At 39.6% G+C, this 17,296-nt stretch overlaps 1 protein-coding gene across 4 annotated transcripts in view; it reads left to right on the top strand.

The window, feature by feature from the left end:
- Window positions 1–277: 277 nt before the first annotated feature.
- The window catches only part of NOX4 (NADPH oxidase 4), a 108,598-nt gene continuing 91,579 nt past the window's right edge, over window positions 278–17,296 (top strand). Inside the window, exons 1-7 of one of the 4 annotated variants that reach the window (XM_040054804.1) lie at window positions 278–363; window positions 1,049–1,144; window positions 10,318–10,428; window positions 11,322–11,406; window positions 12,050–12,147; window positions 14,016–14,043; window positions 16,253–16,325. In XM_040054804.1, coding sequence (XP_039910738.1) covers window positions 307–363; window positions 1,049–1,144; window positions 10,318–10,428; window positions 11,322–11,406; window positions 12,050–12,147; window positions 14,016–14,043; window positions 16,253–16,325 — 548 coding nt within the window. In that variant the 5' untranslated portion in view covers window positions 278–306. Of the gene's footprint in view, window positions 428–1,048; window positions 1,145–10,317; window positions 10,429–11,321; window positions 11,407–12,049; window positions 12,148–14,015; window positions 14,044–16,252; window positions 16,326–17,296 lie in introns of all 4 variants that reach the window. The other 3 variants (XM_040054806.2, XM_058419250.1, XM_040054805.1) reach the window with 3 other exon arrangements.

The following is a 17,296-nucleotide window of genomic DNA, read 5'->3' as shown; positions in this document are numbered from 1 at the left end:
GAGCAGGGCAGGGCAGGGCAGGGCAGGGCATGCTGCTGCCCTGCGGGGATGTCCCCCCGAGCCCCGCTCTGTCCCGGGCGGCTGCGCTGCGGCTCCCGGGGCGCTCGGCCGCGGACAAAGGGGCAGCGCCGGCGGGCCGGGGCCGGGGCCGGCGGCGCGGCGGGGCCGGAGCGCTACGCCCCGGCGGCCGGAAGACAGGGCGGGGGGTGAGGGGTGGGGAGAGGGGAGGGCGGCTCGGCCCGGCTGAAAAGGAGGGCTCGCCCGGCCGCCCCCACCCTCGGTCCTGCCCCGCGGGCGTCCCGCACCATGGCGCTGTCCTGGAGGAGCTGGCTGGCCAACGAGGGGAGCAAGCACCTCTTCCTGGTAGGGGCGGCCCCGGGGGACCCCTCGGCGGGGCTGACCCGCGGAGGAGGCTCAGGAGGGGCCGGTGGGTGCTGGCAGGCGGCGGGGGCCGGTCCCGGGCGCCTCGTCCCGGCGCGGTGCGGGGGTGCCGGCGTGCGGGGCAGGACGGGCGGGATGTGCTCCGTGCGCGTCCCGGTGCGCGGCCGGCACGGAGGGATGCGCGCCGGTGCCACGGCCCGGGACAGTGCCCGCGTCCGTGCCCTGCCGGGCTCGCACCCCCTGTGCGTGTGCTTGCTCTTTGTTAGGCTCTCTTTGCGAAAGTTTGGGGGAGAAGATGCAGCTTCTTGGAGGTCAAGTTCTTTCTTCCTTTGTCTCTTTGTTGTTGTTTTTTTTATTCTTGGAGTCTCTCAAATGCAACATCCAGCTGAAGATTTGGGATAGCATCCTGTATGGGGGTGCTTTGCTGGCTCTCGGTTGTCTTAAGACACAAAAAGTTTCGCAAAGTTCAGTGAAAGTGAAAATTTCCCACATAGGGGCACTTCCTTTAAATACTTTAAAACACACTACGTGCATGAAGTTTGTTTTCTCATTCCATTTACATATGTTTATGAAACTACAGACCTATGAGTTTTATGAATGAAATGAACGCTGAAAAGTTTGCACATGTAACTTTCACTTACAATCTCTTGTTTCTGTTTCATTTCAGTTTTTCTGGTTGTCCCTCAATGTCTGGCTCTTCGGGAAAACCTTCCTGCTTTATAATCAAGGGCTGCAGTACTATTATTTGCATCAGATGTTAGGGGTGAGTGACCTGGACATTACTTTTTGCCCTGGAAATTGTGATGCTCAAGGATGGGATAAGGGGTGGAACACATTTGCTTGTCAAAGATGACACAAACTGCCTGTTAACTTTTCAGAGTGGGGAAAGATCAAGTAGGAAATTAGTGAGGCTCTTCTGACAGTCATTTAGGAGAAAAAGTGAACGCTGCTGAGAAGAAAAAGAGCCAGTCGAGTGTGGGACAGCTATTCTTTTCCCTCCTCTCTCCCCTCCCGGTGTTCCCAGCAGCAGACAGGCTCACAGGAACACAGACATGCTCAGCAGATGACTGGAGCTCCACTTTTCATCATCAACACATTAAGCAAGCTATGGACTCATGTAGGCGAATTCTTTCCAATCCAGTTATTGTAATATACATGCTTGCTGAGGGACTTCTTTTAATAAGTTTTAGTTCTTTTTAGTCTTTGTCATTCTCATGGATATTCTGTTCTGTGTAAATCTGCTGTAATGCATGTAACTTTAGTTTTGTTTTCTAATAGTAAGGTCTTTGATTCTGAATGGTTTAATGAAGATTCAGATATTTTGATTCAGCAAGGGCAACACCCACCACCAACTGACGAACCCAAAAAGATGCTTTGGAGATGTGAAATAGCAGCCTGCCTCGGGAAGCCTGCCATTGTAGTCATTAAAAAAAAAAAAAAAAAAGCAAAACAAACATCTAAAAAGGCATAGAGTAAGAGTTAACATCTTTCTGGAAAATGCCCACGGGTTGCTCAGCATTTGACAATTGAGGAAAAAGTGGCTGAATAACACAATGCTTTGTAACACTATGTCATACTCAGGAATGGATTTCAATAGAAAGTTGACATGGGATTAAACACAGATGATGCACGTCCTAATCTGCTGTGGAGCCTCTGGGGTTTATTTTTGGTAAATCCAGGGTAAATAGTTTCAAGTGGCTGATACTGTCATAACTAGCCAGTACCATAAGGTTTTGAGATCTTGCTTGGAAATAAGTTGAGTTGATAGACTTTTCTCCTTTTTTTTTTTTTTTTTCTTATGCTTGATTCAGATGTGTTCAAGAATGAATCTTAGCAAAGGTAGTGCGAAAAAGGAGGGAATGGCAATAATTAAATCCTTCATGGTGGTGACTTTCTTGACAGAAAAAAGCATGAAAGCGTGCTAAACTTTACCTTAATTTCTGGCGGCTTTGCAGCCCGGTGTATCCATTTGAAAACTGCTTTTGTTCCTAGTGGAGCAAATGGGTTGTTTGTAAAGGAAGTGTTCTTGGGTAACATGTTGGACCAGATTTTCAGCTGGTACCAATCAGCAAGTTTCTCTCAATTCAGATGACTCGTCTGCCTCATTGCTCATCATCTGGTTGGGATTTTTTTTGGTTTTCTTATACTTCAAAATGGAATACACTTGCAAAGTAACTTAATGTGTGTTCAGAGCCTGCGAGATGACTCAGGCAACAGATTCCTAGTCTTGGTCAGGAGATGAGGACTAGGAGGTCATGCTTTTAAGTTTGTTTAATTGTGTCTGCCGCTGTAGGAAAAACTGTTCCCCAAGGCACAGAATTTAGGGACATCTAAATTAAGGTTAAAAATGAAGAGCTAAGTTTAAAAGATACTTTTGGTCAAAGTTATAAAGATAATTTTAACATTTTGAAAGTACTAAAGACTGTAAAATGTACTTGCAATTCACTTTTTACAGTTCATCTAAATATCTTCAGTAGATCCCAAAATTAGCTTTCTCCCTTCTCTTCATTATATCTGTGTATGCATATTAATCATAGAGATTATTTTGCAAGGGCTGAGAAAACTGAACCCAGTTTGGTTTCTTCAGGAGATGGCATAGGCAATAGTGCAGCAGGAGTTGCCTTCCACAAAGGTTTTTATCCGTCTTCTTTTTCTCTGTTGGTTTGTGTAGCCACTGACCCATGGCCCCTGTACATGTGTGAGTGGTTTGCAGAGCCTCTGTGCCATTTCTTGGTGTCTGAAGATTTTGAGATTTAGATTAAATTCTTCATTTATAATTCAACTGTGATAATTTTTGTTTTAATAGATTGAACTCTTTAAGGGATACTTCCATGACAACTGATTCCTTTTTTTCCGGAGAGCTAACAAAGTTGCCAAAAAGGAGTGGGACGTTTTAAATTAAAAAAAGTTTCTGTTTTTTTCAGTGAGGTTTCCTAAGGAATTGGCTTTTTTTCTTTCTTAGTATGCTACAATAGGCTATAATTGCTTTAAGAGCTTTTGCACTTGCAGCATGGAAAAATTTACCACAGGTAATTTTGTTGTTTGCAAAGTAACAGAATGGAGAACAAGAAGAGTTGCTTTAGGAAATCAGAGTGTGATATGAAATGAGATCTTGGACTGAATATTCTGAGTATATTCAACTGTGCCATGTTTTCATACCATCTCTTTTCTTTATAATGTGCAAGAGAAAGAATGGGATTGGTCTTTCATTCAGTGGTCACTGATGTACTTCCTTTCAGCTGTCTACAGAAGAACGAGGGTCAGATTTATTCTTTTCCAATTGTATTCTCTGTGACATTGAACAAGATACTTTAGGACAGGATTTAAAAATTGTTTAGGTACCTAACTCTCACTCAGTCTTTCAATGACAATCATCCTAATTCTACACCTGTAAAAAGGTACTAAGTGGTGGTGGTGTCCTGGACTGCAAAGAGAACGAAGTAGAAGGCAGTACTGTGGAAGGAGGAGGTTGATCAGTCTTTTATGTACCAGGCAACTTAGTGTTATTTTGTGCCAAATATCTCTGCTTTGCTCAGTTTAACTTCTATTGATGAGACCATGAACTCCTAACTGTGCAATCTCTATCCCTGGGAGTTTTCAAAACCTCCTAATTGAGCAAAAAACCCTGAGCAAACTTAATCTAAATTTGATGTTGAGCATGCTTAGAACTGGGGGTTTGAGCAAAGACATCCTGAGGTCCCTTCTAACCAGAATAATTCTGTGGTTACATAATGCTTGAAGTGAAAGTTCACCACAACCTAGTGGATGTAAATCCCTTTCCAGTCCTTTTGCTTTGATGAACCATCCCTTTGGATACTGAATTGCTTGTAATACTGCAGGTCTTACTGTATGAATGCATTCATTGACACTGGTTTAAAAACACAATTCATATAAAGAATCTCATTTTTTTATGATTTGATAGGTGTTAACTTGGGGTCTTACATTGCTTAAGGAAGAGAAGCCTGTGAAGAAATCCTCAACAGACATGATTTTTTTATAAAAGAGTTTGGCAAATAGGAAAGGAATAGTCTCACCTTCCTGTTCATGATAGGTGCTATAATGTGTAATAGGCATGAGTTACAGAAAGGGACCATCTTAAATTACTTGACTCCAAAATATTTGTTGAGATTTTGGTCTGCTCAGTCAGTGATATTGTCCAGATTGATTTCTTCATAGATTGCAGGATTTCTCTCTTCAGTCTAGCTTTGGCTGTATTTTTGTCCAACAAGTTTGATTGTGCCTAGTCAAAAAAAAATTAGTCATAAATTTCTTATTGGCCTTACAGAACTCAAGTCTTGCTTTAACAGCACTGAATGAAATGCTTGTTTCTTGTTGCTTAAGTTCCCTGTGTGCAGAAAGAGCTTTGAATTCACTTTGTGATGGCACGAAGGGTCTCTCTTTCCCCATTCCCTCTCTTGTCCCTGCTCAAAATAACTGTAATGTAGTCAAATGTTAATGCAAGAGATAAGCGTCTGGGTTTCAGACCAAAGTGAAGAAAATGCATTGTCAGAAGGATCTCTTTGGGGAAAGACTGAATAACTGAAAATGGGGTTGAAAGGAAAAAGTGCTGCCTCACTTTTTTTTCTGTACAGTTGCTGCCTTCTTACTGCCTTGCGCAGTATTGTGTATTGCAGTTGTCACCTTTATCCACTGCTTGGAATATGTTCCAGATGTTCCAGTAACTTCCATGTCTCTGCTTGCTAGTTTATTGTAACGACAGAGATTTTATTAATTGAGACCAAATTCTGCTTTCATTGATCATTACGCAACCACACTGCAACCTGCTTTATACCCCACATCTTAGCATTGGAGGGAGTTGTGTATCTTGATCCTTTGCTTGGAGATTATCAGAGAAGTTGGAAGCTATTAATGCGCTCAAGATTAAGCTAGTGTCTTTCTTCACTTTGAATGACTGATTTAAGCAGAAGGAGGATTACATCCTACACAAAGGCACTGTGTATAAAATGGGAACATGACCTAAACTTGTAGACAAGAAGAGATGGAAAACCTTCAAAGAATGCCTATGTGATGAGTTACAAGTGAACAGGGAGAGTACTGATTCGCAGCAGTGTAGGGAAGATACCCCATACATATGAAAAAATATTGCACCACTTAAAATAATTTTTAAATGGTTACAGCACATGAGATTGGGATTTGCAGAATCCTTCTGAAACCGGCAGGAGCAAAACCAAGTCAAACTTTTGTAGAAGTTTTCGCATGTTATGGTAGGTTTCCCCTACTCTCACATCTTCCTTCTTTTCAGCTGCTTCATGTTCTTGTTGCTGGATCTCCAGCCGGGTTTGACAGGCTTAAGGGGAATTGCTGTGCGTACAGTTCAGTTCTGTCCTTCATCTTAGATTATCAGTGCTCTGTTACTCAAGAGAAGGAGTACTCCATGAAGAAAAGGAAGCTGGGTCAAAAGAACACATGTTGTGTAGCACAGTTTGTCCCTTGTAGGAAAATAACTAAACTTAGCTGCTCCAGTCCTGACCTGGGGAGGTGGTCTGTGACCTGTGTCTACATAACAGCATGGGGCTTGTGAGTCTTGTCAGAACCTTTCAAGGTGCCTTGAACCAAAAAAAAAAAAAAAAAAAAAAAAAAAAAAAAAAAAAAAAAAAAAAAAAAAAAAAATTGAAAAATATTAAAGACTCTAAGAGACATCATCAAGTGTGGTGTCTATTGTGCCATGACCTGTTTAGGGTTGATGCTTGTTAGTAGTGAAGTCTTGAGAAACAGAATCACATCTCTCAGGTGTGGAAGGATTTGCATTATTCTAACAATTTTTTGATACAAGATTGACTTAAAAGGTGAGATAGGACAGTATTTGTTGAAATCTTAATTTTGCGACCATGTATCAAAGATCAGATTTCTGTGTACAACAGTTGCAGATTACATTTCATCTTTGTATTTATAACTGATGAACTTCAGGGAATTTTGGGGTACACAGTAAGGTACTTCACCCCTCAATCTAATACCGAAATAATTTGTCTAACATTGAAAGCTCCTTTTCCCAACAGAGGAAGCCCACTTACTCATTTTCATTGTCCCTGACAGCAAGAAAGAACTGAGAAGAGAACTGACTCTTTGCTTCTCTGTCCCACTTTGTGTGTTGTATGAGCACAGCCAGGAGTCTATCTGGATTTCTGTGGGACTACACATCAGACAGGGATACCTGGAGAACTTACATTCTGGAGCTCTTTCATGTTCCTTTGGAGAAGGTGGCAATTCCTTTATGCTTGTCTGGGGGAAAAATCTAACCTAGTTGTTAGGATCGGAGTTTGTGGATGGTCCAGTTCCCTACTATTTTTGCCACAGCTTTAGTCTGTCAATTCAAGTAATCTTTTAGTTTTCTGTGCTTCTTAGCCCCTCTATGAAATCAGATACCACTGTATGTTGTACCAGGTAAGCAGGTTATGGAAGAAGGTGGTTGAATGCTTGGATTTGGGGATTTGGTATCAGCAAAGCTGGATAAAACAGTGTCCAGCAGAGATTTTGTGTGTGGCTTTTTTTTTTTTTTTTTTTTTTGTGATCCTCTAGAAATTTCGCATGCTAGTAACAGTAACATGCAATAACAATTCTTTTTTTCTTTTTTTTTTTTTTTTTTTTAAGACAGTAAAAGCTTCAGGAAGAAAACAGGATAATATATCTCTCATTTTTTAACTACTTAATAAGGGTATATATTCCCTTCTAGACCCTTGGAGCAAAAATCATCCTTTATTCTACTATTGTTTAAAAATCCAACAATGTACTGTGTTAATTTGTTACTATGCCTCCCAGGCAATGCAAAGGAAGTTAAGAAAGAGATCTCTTGGAAACCATTTGGAAAGAATTAGTTTCATGGTAATATTTTTAGCTTTTGGATATATATTAAGAGCAAACTTAAACTCTTTTTCTTCTTGCATGAATTTTGATTCTAAGAATTTCTAAATGTATTTACCATTGTTTGCAAATCAGTCATGGGCTTGTTGCAGGAAATATTGCTGAACTTTATTTCTTCAGAATAAAACCTTACATGAACCATTGGTAACAATATTTTAATATTTGAATCATGTTTCCGTGGAAGTGTGTTACATATTTAAGTAATTGTTTGCTGGTCTCTCTTTTCTTTTTTTTTATTTTCTTTTTTTCTTTTTTTTTCCTTCTAGGTATAGGTGTTGATAGCATTAAATTATAATGAATGGAAGGACATTCCTCCGTAGCAATTGCATGAACATTTGCTATTTGTTCACTAGTGGAGGAAAACAAAGGAAGGTTAAAAGGATAGCCTTTTCTACACATCACTAGTGATTCATACTTGTTAAACTGTTTAGCATTTTACTTAGAGTCACAGATTATGCTGAGCTGGAAGGGACACATCAGTCCAACTCCTGACCCTGAGCAGGACATCCCAAGAATCACGCCATGTGACTGAGAGTGTTGTCCAAATGCTTCTTGAACCCTGACAGGAGTTATTTCATTTATTTAACACTCTACATGTAGATTTGACTCTTTTCTAGACCAAATTATTGTTTTGTTGAAGCTTTGCATGAAAAGTTGTTTTGTTTGGTAAAGGAAGTCTTAGATAACTGATGTCATGCCTCATTTATGTTTAAACTCAAAGACATAAATTCTTGAGAAACTAATGATGCATCATTATAAGTCATATAACAGAAGTTATTAAAATTTTCAAACTGCACATTAATGGTACTGCCACTTTTTCAGATTTTGTGTGTTAGTCAACAGCTACAAAAATGATTCCGTTTACTTCTGGAGTTGCGTAACATTATTTCTACATAATTCTTGAGTTTTTCAAGTCATGCCTATTTAATCACTGCAGCACTGCAGCACATCAGTAAGCCCCAGTAAAAATTCTTACATGTTTTAATGACCATGTCTCTGAAGCTACTGCGTCAATGAGGTATATAGCTCATTTTTAGCTTCTCTTTATGGGACTTAATGAAAACAGATACAGTGTTGTATATGCAAATAGTGCATTATAGAGATATTTTTCTTTTCATTATATCCAGTCTGTTCAAGGGTCATTTCCAGCTGGGAGGGTCCAGAGTGGGGAGGAGAGGATGGCCTAAGGCCTGAAGAACATGGCTTACGAGGAAGGAGTAGCAAGAAAAATTTCTCATTGTGCAAGTGATCAGAGAGTGAAATAACAGATGAAATAGAAGCAAGGGGAGGGTTTATGTAAGGAAAAAGAGGACTAAGCATACATTGGAAGAAATAGTGGAGGACATCTGGAGAGTGGGAAAGAACTAAGTGACATGGCTCATTTTAGTCTTATTTTCTATCATTCAGTAGGTTGGAGATTATCAGTTCCTGGGATTTTTTGCTGGAGATCTCACATTCACATGGTAGAGAACAAGGTCGAGCACATTTTGTGCAGTAATTACTCCTACTTCTCACAGGCAGCTTTTGAGAGAGGGTGCCCTTGTGACTGCTCTGTTCTGTGAAAGCTGGTGGGGTTTGGTCAGGAGGCCCCTAACCAAATAATGTAAAGTAGCTGGAAGAGAAAAAAGGATTTAGGTGCAGAGCTTGCTTCTTCAGGTAGATTGAACTTCTTTACCTTCTGTTTGCTTCCTGGTGCTGTGTCCAGGTGTGCTGCAGAGCAGGTGAGGAACATGGATGTTGCTAACTGTGAGAGCAGGCAGTTGTTTTATGGTACTGGTATTTAGAAACCCTTTCGTACTGTTGTGCTTGAGATCTTGCAAGATATTCTGAAGTGCAGTTATTCTGTTTGTTTTTACTAGCTTGTAAATGTATCCATTTCTGTGACACAAACATAAGTCTGCAAATTTTGTTTCTTCTTGATAACAGTGATAATATGATAGATGTTTTACAGATTTTTTTTTGGTCTGAGAAAGTAAAATGTGCTCATTTTTTTACGTAGTTTCATTTTGAAAATGTAATAAATCTTAAGTAATTTTTATTAGATAATTTATACCTGTTCAACTCATTCACATGCTCCTGCAGTATTTGAGTTATCTTTTATATTATAATATTTTTTAATAATTTATTCAGGAGTTGAAATACTTGGGGTTTTGAGAACACTGTAAGAAATACTGTTCCAGAAATCTGTTGACAGTCTAAAAGCATCCTTTATATAAGCTAGTAAAATGGTAATTTGACCTAATAACTAGGAGAACAATGGCATTTTGCTAACTTTTTAAAATCATAAATGAATGAGATAATATAATAAGATTAAAAATACAGGTTCATGACATGAATGTGTGCTTTGTTCATTTATTTGACAAGTGTTTTTGTTCTAATTATGTAAGTTCCAAATATATCAGTGAAAGCATTAGTGAAATTAGATTTCATTACAGTTCCCAGCTATTGAGCAGTTAAACTGAAGAAAACCTACTTTCTTTATGTCCAAATATGGCATCGCATAAGGTGAATGGATGAGGAGTTTTGTGAAAATTCTATAACAATCCTTGAAACACTATGACCATCTCAGTTTGACTGAATCAATATTTTTTTTTGCATCTTTTTGTGGCTAAACAGAAAATCATTACACTTAAGTGGCTGTCTAGTGGCATCATAGTATTTATTGCTCTTTTTTACTTAGTCAGGTCTGTTGAAGCCTTCAGGTGATTTCTCAGTGGACACTTACTGTTGTCTCAGATGCATCGTTCCATGTGACTTTGGGCACTGATGACTACATTAGCTCTTCCGATAGAAAGTTGTCATTTATTGTTGATGAAATTATTTTTAATAACATCTTGATGCAAAGGTGAGAGCTGTTTCTTTCCCTGTGAGGGCAGGATAGCATGCTGTGTGTACTGTGGTTCCTCCGGTGCAATAAAACATCACAAAGCTCCACTATTCTGATGACCCAGAGAGCATGGGAACCATTTGGTCTCACAGCAGAGAAAAAGGGGGACAATACTGACACACGTACCATGCCCTTCTCCCTGTAGTCTAACTCTTGCAATGTTTGTTCAGCTAGGATTGTGTATTAGCAGAGCTTCGGCATCTGTCCTCAATCTCAACTGCTGCCTGGTCCTGCTGCCCATGTGCCGTGTTCTCTTGGCCTTCCTGCGGGGATCCCAGAAGGTGAGTGCTGTCCTCGGAATGCAGCGCTTCAGGAGAGGGCCCTGGTCTCTGGTTAGTAAAAAAATAATAGAAAAAAAAGCTGTTACATCCCTGTTTGTTCTTACAGCGCGTGCTTGCATGGTGCAAGTATCAGACGTTTAGCTTAGATTCATGGCTCCTTTGAAGACAGGCATTGTGTGGTTTGGTTTGACCTGTTGAGAGGGTGGTTTCTGCAGTGCACTTTTGAAGGATGGGGAGTTGCTGGAGAGCTGTAACTAGATGAATTCTCCTCTGTCTTTCTCCTATATTGGAGATATATGTGTCCTCTCAAGTGCTTCCTGGTAGAATTCAACAGAGTAAACCCAACTTTGTCTCTGCATGACCACAACTGTCCTACTGGAGGTGATAGAACTTTCTATAAAAATACCAAATTGATACACTTGTTATCACGGGAGAAACAACGATTTGGCTTCTTTGTGATTTGCCAGTTGCTTTTGCAGAAATATAAATAATGCTTTTGCGGAACATTTGTGTTTGCTAGCTGCTGGCAAATTGAACCTGTGAGTTCTGTTAATCATGTGACAATACCTACAAGATTTGATGCCTATGGGTGCACATATGTATGCAAATATACCATTCCTTTTGGTCTTGCTTATAAAAGAATCAGTGATGCCTTCACAATTAATGCTGGAATTCCTAAATATTAAGGCCAGACATCTGTGTAATTTCTTCATTTAAGTCCTCAAAATTGTCTCCTTGGCATAATCCAGTAGTTTTTAAATTTAGGTACTGTGCTTGCAAAGGTGTAAAATCTAGTGAAAACTGAAGTTGCTATTATATCACCACATTTGCTGTTAGTTTTTTCTTTCTTTGCTTTGTTTTGGAAGAGATTGCATAAATTCTTCTCTTACTAGGTTGCCAGCAAGAAAACCAGAAGGCTGATAGATAAAAGCAAAACTTTCCACGTGACGTGTGGTGTTACAATATGCATCTTTTCAGGTGAGATCTTGCTGTGCTGAGCATGTTTTGGAAGCATGTTGATGCAGTGGTTTTTCTGCTGCAGTACATTTGGGGGTAGTCTTGCTCTGTGCTTGCTCATCTTGAATTGTAAATGCTTTCTCAAATGTGTGTGGGTTTTGGTTCATTTTTTGCTTTAAACACATGGGCATACATTCTAATGTCAAGCCTTTCCTTAAAATGCCAGTTTCTTGGAAGACAGGTACATGAGATGAGATCAAAATCTGCCCTTACAAGTGAATCCTCATTGTGCCTAAGGAATTTGAGTGAAAGAGCAGGGTACTATACACTTACCTGCAGAGGAGGGAGCAGTGGAGACAACTACCCAGTTTGGTGAAGAAGAAATATTCTTGGCTGGACACCTTTGAATGTTGTCTCTCAGCTGAAGCATTGCAGTACAGGAATCATTGCTGTAGTGTTAAAACAAGTTCCTAAAACAAATGCAGCTTTCTGTAATTAATATTTATAAGCTGATTTACTCTTGAAAAATAATTAAGAATTCTCCAGTCCCTGGTATTTCTCATGCAGGTGATGTGATTATATCTTGGCATCTGGTTGGCCACTGGGATCATCCAGCACTTGTTTACAGATCCTCAGCTTTACTCAGTTTTTTGGTTTTTTTCAGTCTTACATGTTGCTGCTCATCTGGTGAATGCTCTTAACTTCTCTGAAAACTACAATGAAGAGTTTGTGACACTAAATGCAGCAAACTATCGTGGTGAGGTGAGCCAGCTTTCCTTTCATATTTTGATTTTAAGCATATAATTTAAATAGATGGATATTTGCATTATTCAATGCCATTGTGCAATCTGTGCTCCTGTTTCATGCACTGAAAACTCACCATCATGTGGATTCCTATGGATTTTATTTCTTTCTCTGGACAAAGCATGTATTAAAGCCAGCAAGGTTCAGTCTTGTTTGATTATTAGATGGAGAATGCAATCAATCTAAACTTTTCGCCTTGCATCTTGTTCTCCTGTTTCACTTCTGCCTCTCTCTGTTCCTTGGGTGGGCCTGGTTAACACATTTCTGCTCCTTTTTGGGCAAATTTGTTCTGCATTTCCACTATTTAGAATACAATTTGAGATTTGAAACCAATTTTGCATTTTTCAGCTGCAGTGACTGCATATATGAGTATATATGCTAGGCATGGAATTAGTTATCTACATGGACTGATTTCCGCTCGCAAAATATTTGATTTGTGTGCCTTGTCTGACTGCGGTGCAGATCTCTTGCAGGAATATCAGAGACCTAATCCCTTGGCCAGGTGCTTACTTGTGTATTTGGCACTGGAGAGATATTTACAGATTTTAGAAGCTAGACCAGAGTCCAGCACCCTTTCTTCTTGGGCTACAGTCAAATTCTCTCTTGTTTGTGTTCATTCTAGTCTCTGGACTGCATTTCTTTTCTACCAGTTTCATTAGGAAATATTTAGAATGACCCTATCCCAGCTGCATGGTTTCCTGGAAAAAGAGAGCTTGGCTCAGTCCAGGCTCATAAGGACCAGCAACCAAAGTCTTCCATTCCCTGGGTGAATGATCTAATCACCGAGCTATTCAATGGCAGACAGACATGCCAACACCAACTATTGTGCTGAGCTTCTGGGCTGAGCTGTGTGTCTGCTTGTGTTAGGAGTGGTCTGATAAACTTCACTTTATCAGGAACATCATCAGGAGCTTGCCTCAGGCAAGAGTGTGCCAGGGTTCTGAGCCTCTGCTAAGGAGCCTTAGGGGTTCTGCAATAGAAAACGGAGACAATAGCAAGTTTTTTGGGAGCTCTAGGATCAAAACTCCTGAATTTTAGGTACTTTAGTAGCTCTTTCACCTTTGTACTTGAATCCCGCTTATATCCCTTTTTAAACTGTGGTGGACAGTCTGGATGGGACTCTCATCTTCTTTGCCTGGGTACACACATGTGATGCAGACAAGGTCAGGAAGGGGGTCGCTTCATTTTTCCTGTCCTGTATGAAAACTTCTCACCTCCCCTCACTACATTTTACAGCAAGTTTAAATAAAGAAGTTTTCCAAGCAGTGAAGAAAAACCTCTTGAACTATAGGATCAGGGGAAATGAGGCAGTTTCCCTGATGTTGAAATATCCCCTCTTCATTTCACATGTGTTGAATGACACAGGAACATCTGTCAGATGCTTTGTGTTCAGTCTTGCTTCACTAGGGTCCACTGCAAATGTCTTGGTGATGTAGCTGGCAGTAAAATGCTTGCCTTTTGTCTTACATTTAAATTCAAAACCTCTCCCTCTTCTGCTTCACTTTGTCCTCCCAAAGGGATGAGGTAATTGAGTAAAGTTAAGCTTTCAAAAAACCAATTATCTGTAAAATTATCTGAATCCAGATTATAGATCAGAATTATCTCTGCTGGGGAGATGCAAAGGCTAAAGGTTTAGTTTTTGTTGAATTACAGTCAATGTAAACTGTTACTAAGTACCAAATCCATTCCTGCTTCCAGATTTAGGGGCTGCATATGTCTTAAAATGTGTGAGCTTCAGGGGCTATTTATCATCATAAAAATATTCATATTGTAGATATAAAATACCATAAGTTGATTTTATTTGTTTTTGCTGGTCTGTTTTTCAGGACCCGAGGAAACTACTTTTTGCAACTGGTAAGTCCTGCAAAACTGAAGGAAAAAAGTTTGCTGCTTATCATCATCACTCCACAGACAAAACTTCTTTTGGGCCTGTATTGGCACACTCCATTTGTTGTATCTCAGCTATCTGGAGTTGCATTATTTGTGTTAATATAACCTGGATTTGCTTATCCAGTAGTCAGGAGTTACATAAGGCCAGTAGCAGGATGAGCAGCATCTTTAAATCTGTTTTTGTACAGGTGAGTCAGCAGAAATCCATTAGTTTCAAACAGAGATTCTCCCTAATATTAAAACCAGTTTCCTAAGTGATCCAATTTCTAGAAAAAGATACATAATGGCAAACCATTCTTTTTGCTCCAGCTGATTTATTTAAGGGCTGGTTGGGTTTCTGAGCAGTCTAAACTGTTACATGGGCATCAGCACTCATACAGAATAAATAGACGAAGACATTTTGGGAGCAGGACTTTAGAAGGGAGCAATGTTTGGGTATGGAGGGGCAGGCACTAGTCTGAGCTGTAGTGCTTCATAAGCAGATAAAGTCCCTTCCTGATGCCATCACAAAAATCCTGACTTGGTAGCATTTGGAGCACAGTCAAATCAAATCTGTGAACAGACAGCAATGGTTCTAGGTTTGTCAATCCCAACAGGTGTGCTGGAAGTAGCAGCTGGTGCTCCAGTGTTTCCCAAGAACCCTAGGGAAGGCTTAGATCAGTTGAGAGTAGAGGAAGGGAGAAAGTGAACAGAAACTGAGGTCAGAGTTATCCTAAATTTAAAATTACTCCATTCACTCTCTGTCCTAATGACTTGTAATTAACATGTACCATTTGTGCTCGAGGAGTGGCTAGCCAGGGACCAAGATTTTGCTGCACTGGGAGCTGTGCAAATAATCCCCAAATCTCTGGTTTCTTCCCAGACAGTTCAGAACAGCAAACAGAAGGAATAAGGAATCAGAAGGATTTGTAGAGTGATGATGGCTTTGCAGATTAGTCCAGGAGATAACCTCCTTGTATGAGGGTGTGAGGCAGACTGTGGGAGGAACAAGTATTCAAGATTATATTTAGTGGAGCAAAGGAGAGTCAGGGACAGGGCAGAGAGGAGCCACTAAAAATGAACTGATAAATTGGGGCAAGACTTTGAGTGATTTCAGTTTGATGGAGAAGATAATTGAAAAACTGGACAAAGAAGTTGACCTCTGGCTTGAGTAGCAATGTAGGAAGCTGAATCAAATGCTGTACGGCAATTACATAGGAGGTATTTGTTCAGAATTTGACCTTCATTGCAGGTTACACATCAAATCTGAGAAAATTTGAGAAAAAAAAATTAAAAGGAGGCAGTGGATAGAATACATATTTTTTACTGCAACTGCTTTTAATTACAATCTTTCTATGGAGGAGGGAAATCAAGGTTTTTTTAAGCATTCCATGACAAAGCTTCCATTGATTGTAGGGCTGTAAAAAACTGAGGAGTGAGTTGTGGTGTATCAGATTTTTCAGTAAGTGGGTACTGAGAAGTTTATAAAAAGATAAGATTTGAGATTATTTCTCCTTTGACTTAAAAAAGACCTTAGGATAAACTAGTTCTGATACAAGTCTTCATTTGAGCAGATGAGTCAAATATTAGCATCAAAAATGTTAATATTTTTAACATTTGCTTCCCAAATGCTGCCTGCAGATCACTCTCGCAGACCTTGCTCTATGGGCAACAATTTCAAGCGTGATACAATGCCATGGAGAGTAATTTCAGGCTCTTCCTCATTCCAGAATGAAACAAGCTGGCAAAAAATTGTAGTGACAGCTTGCATAGAAATAGATTTTCTTGAAATTCTGTCCCTGAACAGGTTTTTAATTGTCATGATCAACAGAGTGTAGTGTTTGGAATAAAAAAGAGACAGAAACTTGCACAGTCAGTCTTGCAAGTAAACAGTGTTTGTTCTTAGTTACCTGCTTAGACACAGATGTCACAAGCAAAAGATGACAGGAGCAAAGACAAATAGGAAGTTGTGATGCATAGTGAAATGCAAGAAAAAGGGTATTTTTCTTTGGAAAGCTGGGAAATTGCACAGGAACTCTTCTATCTGGTTTGATACGTGAGTTGTCCTCAAGAGATAAGTATATTCAAGAGTTTGATTGAATCATGATTTGTATGTCTAATTCCACTTTCTTAAAAGATCATAGTAGACAAGTATATCTCTTCACAGTTCAAATGCAAGTTATGTCCCTTTTAGTTCCAGGTCTGACTGGAGTCATTATGGTGTTAGTGTTATTCCTAATGTTTACAGCTTCCACTTATGCCATCAGGTAAGATGTAATCTGATCATTATGCTACAAAATGATATTTCCTTAGTCATATTCTCCTACTGAATAGAGTGTTAAAAATACCAGGTTTTTTGTCCTGTTTTTTTTCTTTTTGTGTTTTTTTTCCCCTAGCTTGCAGTAAAATTAGCACAGTGAATTTTGTGTGAAAACAATTACAAGACCTGATTGAATTGCCTTCTGAAAAAATACTAATGAGTGTGCTGAGTTAAAAATGTGGACCTTTAAAAATTTAAATACTTCTTTTTTTCCTGGTTGTAGGAGACTCAGTAAACTCAACATATGGGAAGTTCTACCCAGTGCATAAATTAAGTCCAGTGGAAGAAAAAAGTAGATGCTCTTGTTGTCTTAATTATTGGCACCAATTAATTATGACAATATGTTGTAACAAAAAGCTAAACCAAACTAAAAAAAACCAACCAAACAAACCCCAATATCATCAATGGAACAAACAGACACAAAATTATGCTACTGAAGTAGACCATTGCTTTTAAAATCTCTGCTTCTGGTTGTCAGATATATTCCTTTTAGTATGAATTATAATATACCAAACAGCAATGCAGTGTTGGCTCAGAGCAGCTGCTGGGATTTCCAAAGGTTTGGTCCTGTGGTGGGTAAGACATTCTGTACCAACATTAATGAACACATATGACAGGACCTGTGAATGACTGGTACCTTGGGGGGTCTAACCCAATGTTGCAGTCTTTTTAAGGCTTGGATTCTGCAACTGAGCATGTAAAAATAAGCCCTTCGTTTTTACAGAAGTTGAATTCACAGCATGTCTATGTAAGTGCATCACCTCAATTCAGCAAACATGGAAGGATGTATTAATTATGTATCTTCAAACATTAATGGTGCTCCACTGATGTGAGTTAGATATGTGGTTATGAGCTTTGTTGAACTAATCTGTCTTTCCCGAGTATCTGTGTTAGCTGGCAATGTTCTCCTGTGTTTTC

Source organism: Hirundo rustica, chromosome 2 (genome assembly GCF_015227805.2).
Source record: "Hirundo rustica isolate bHirRus1 chromosome 2, bHirRus1.pri.v3, whole genome shotgun sequence".
Taxonomy (NCBI): Eukaryota; Metazoa; Chordata; class Aves; order Passeriformes; family Hirundinidae; genus Hirundo; species Hirundo rustica.
This window is presented reverse-complemented; position numbering and strand designations above follow the sequence as displayed.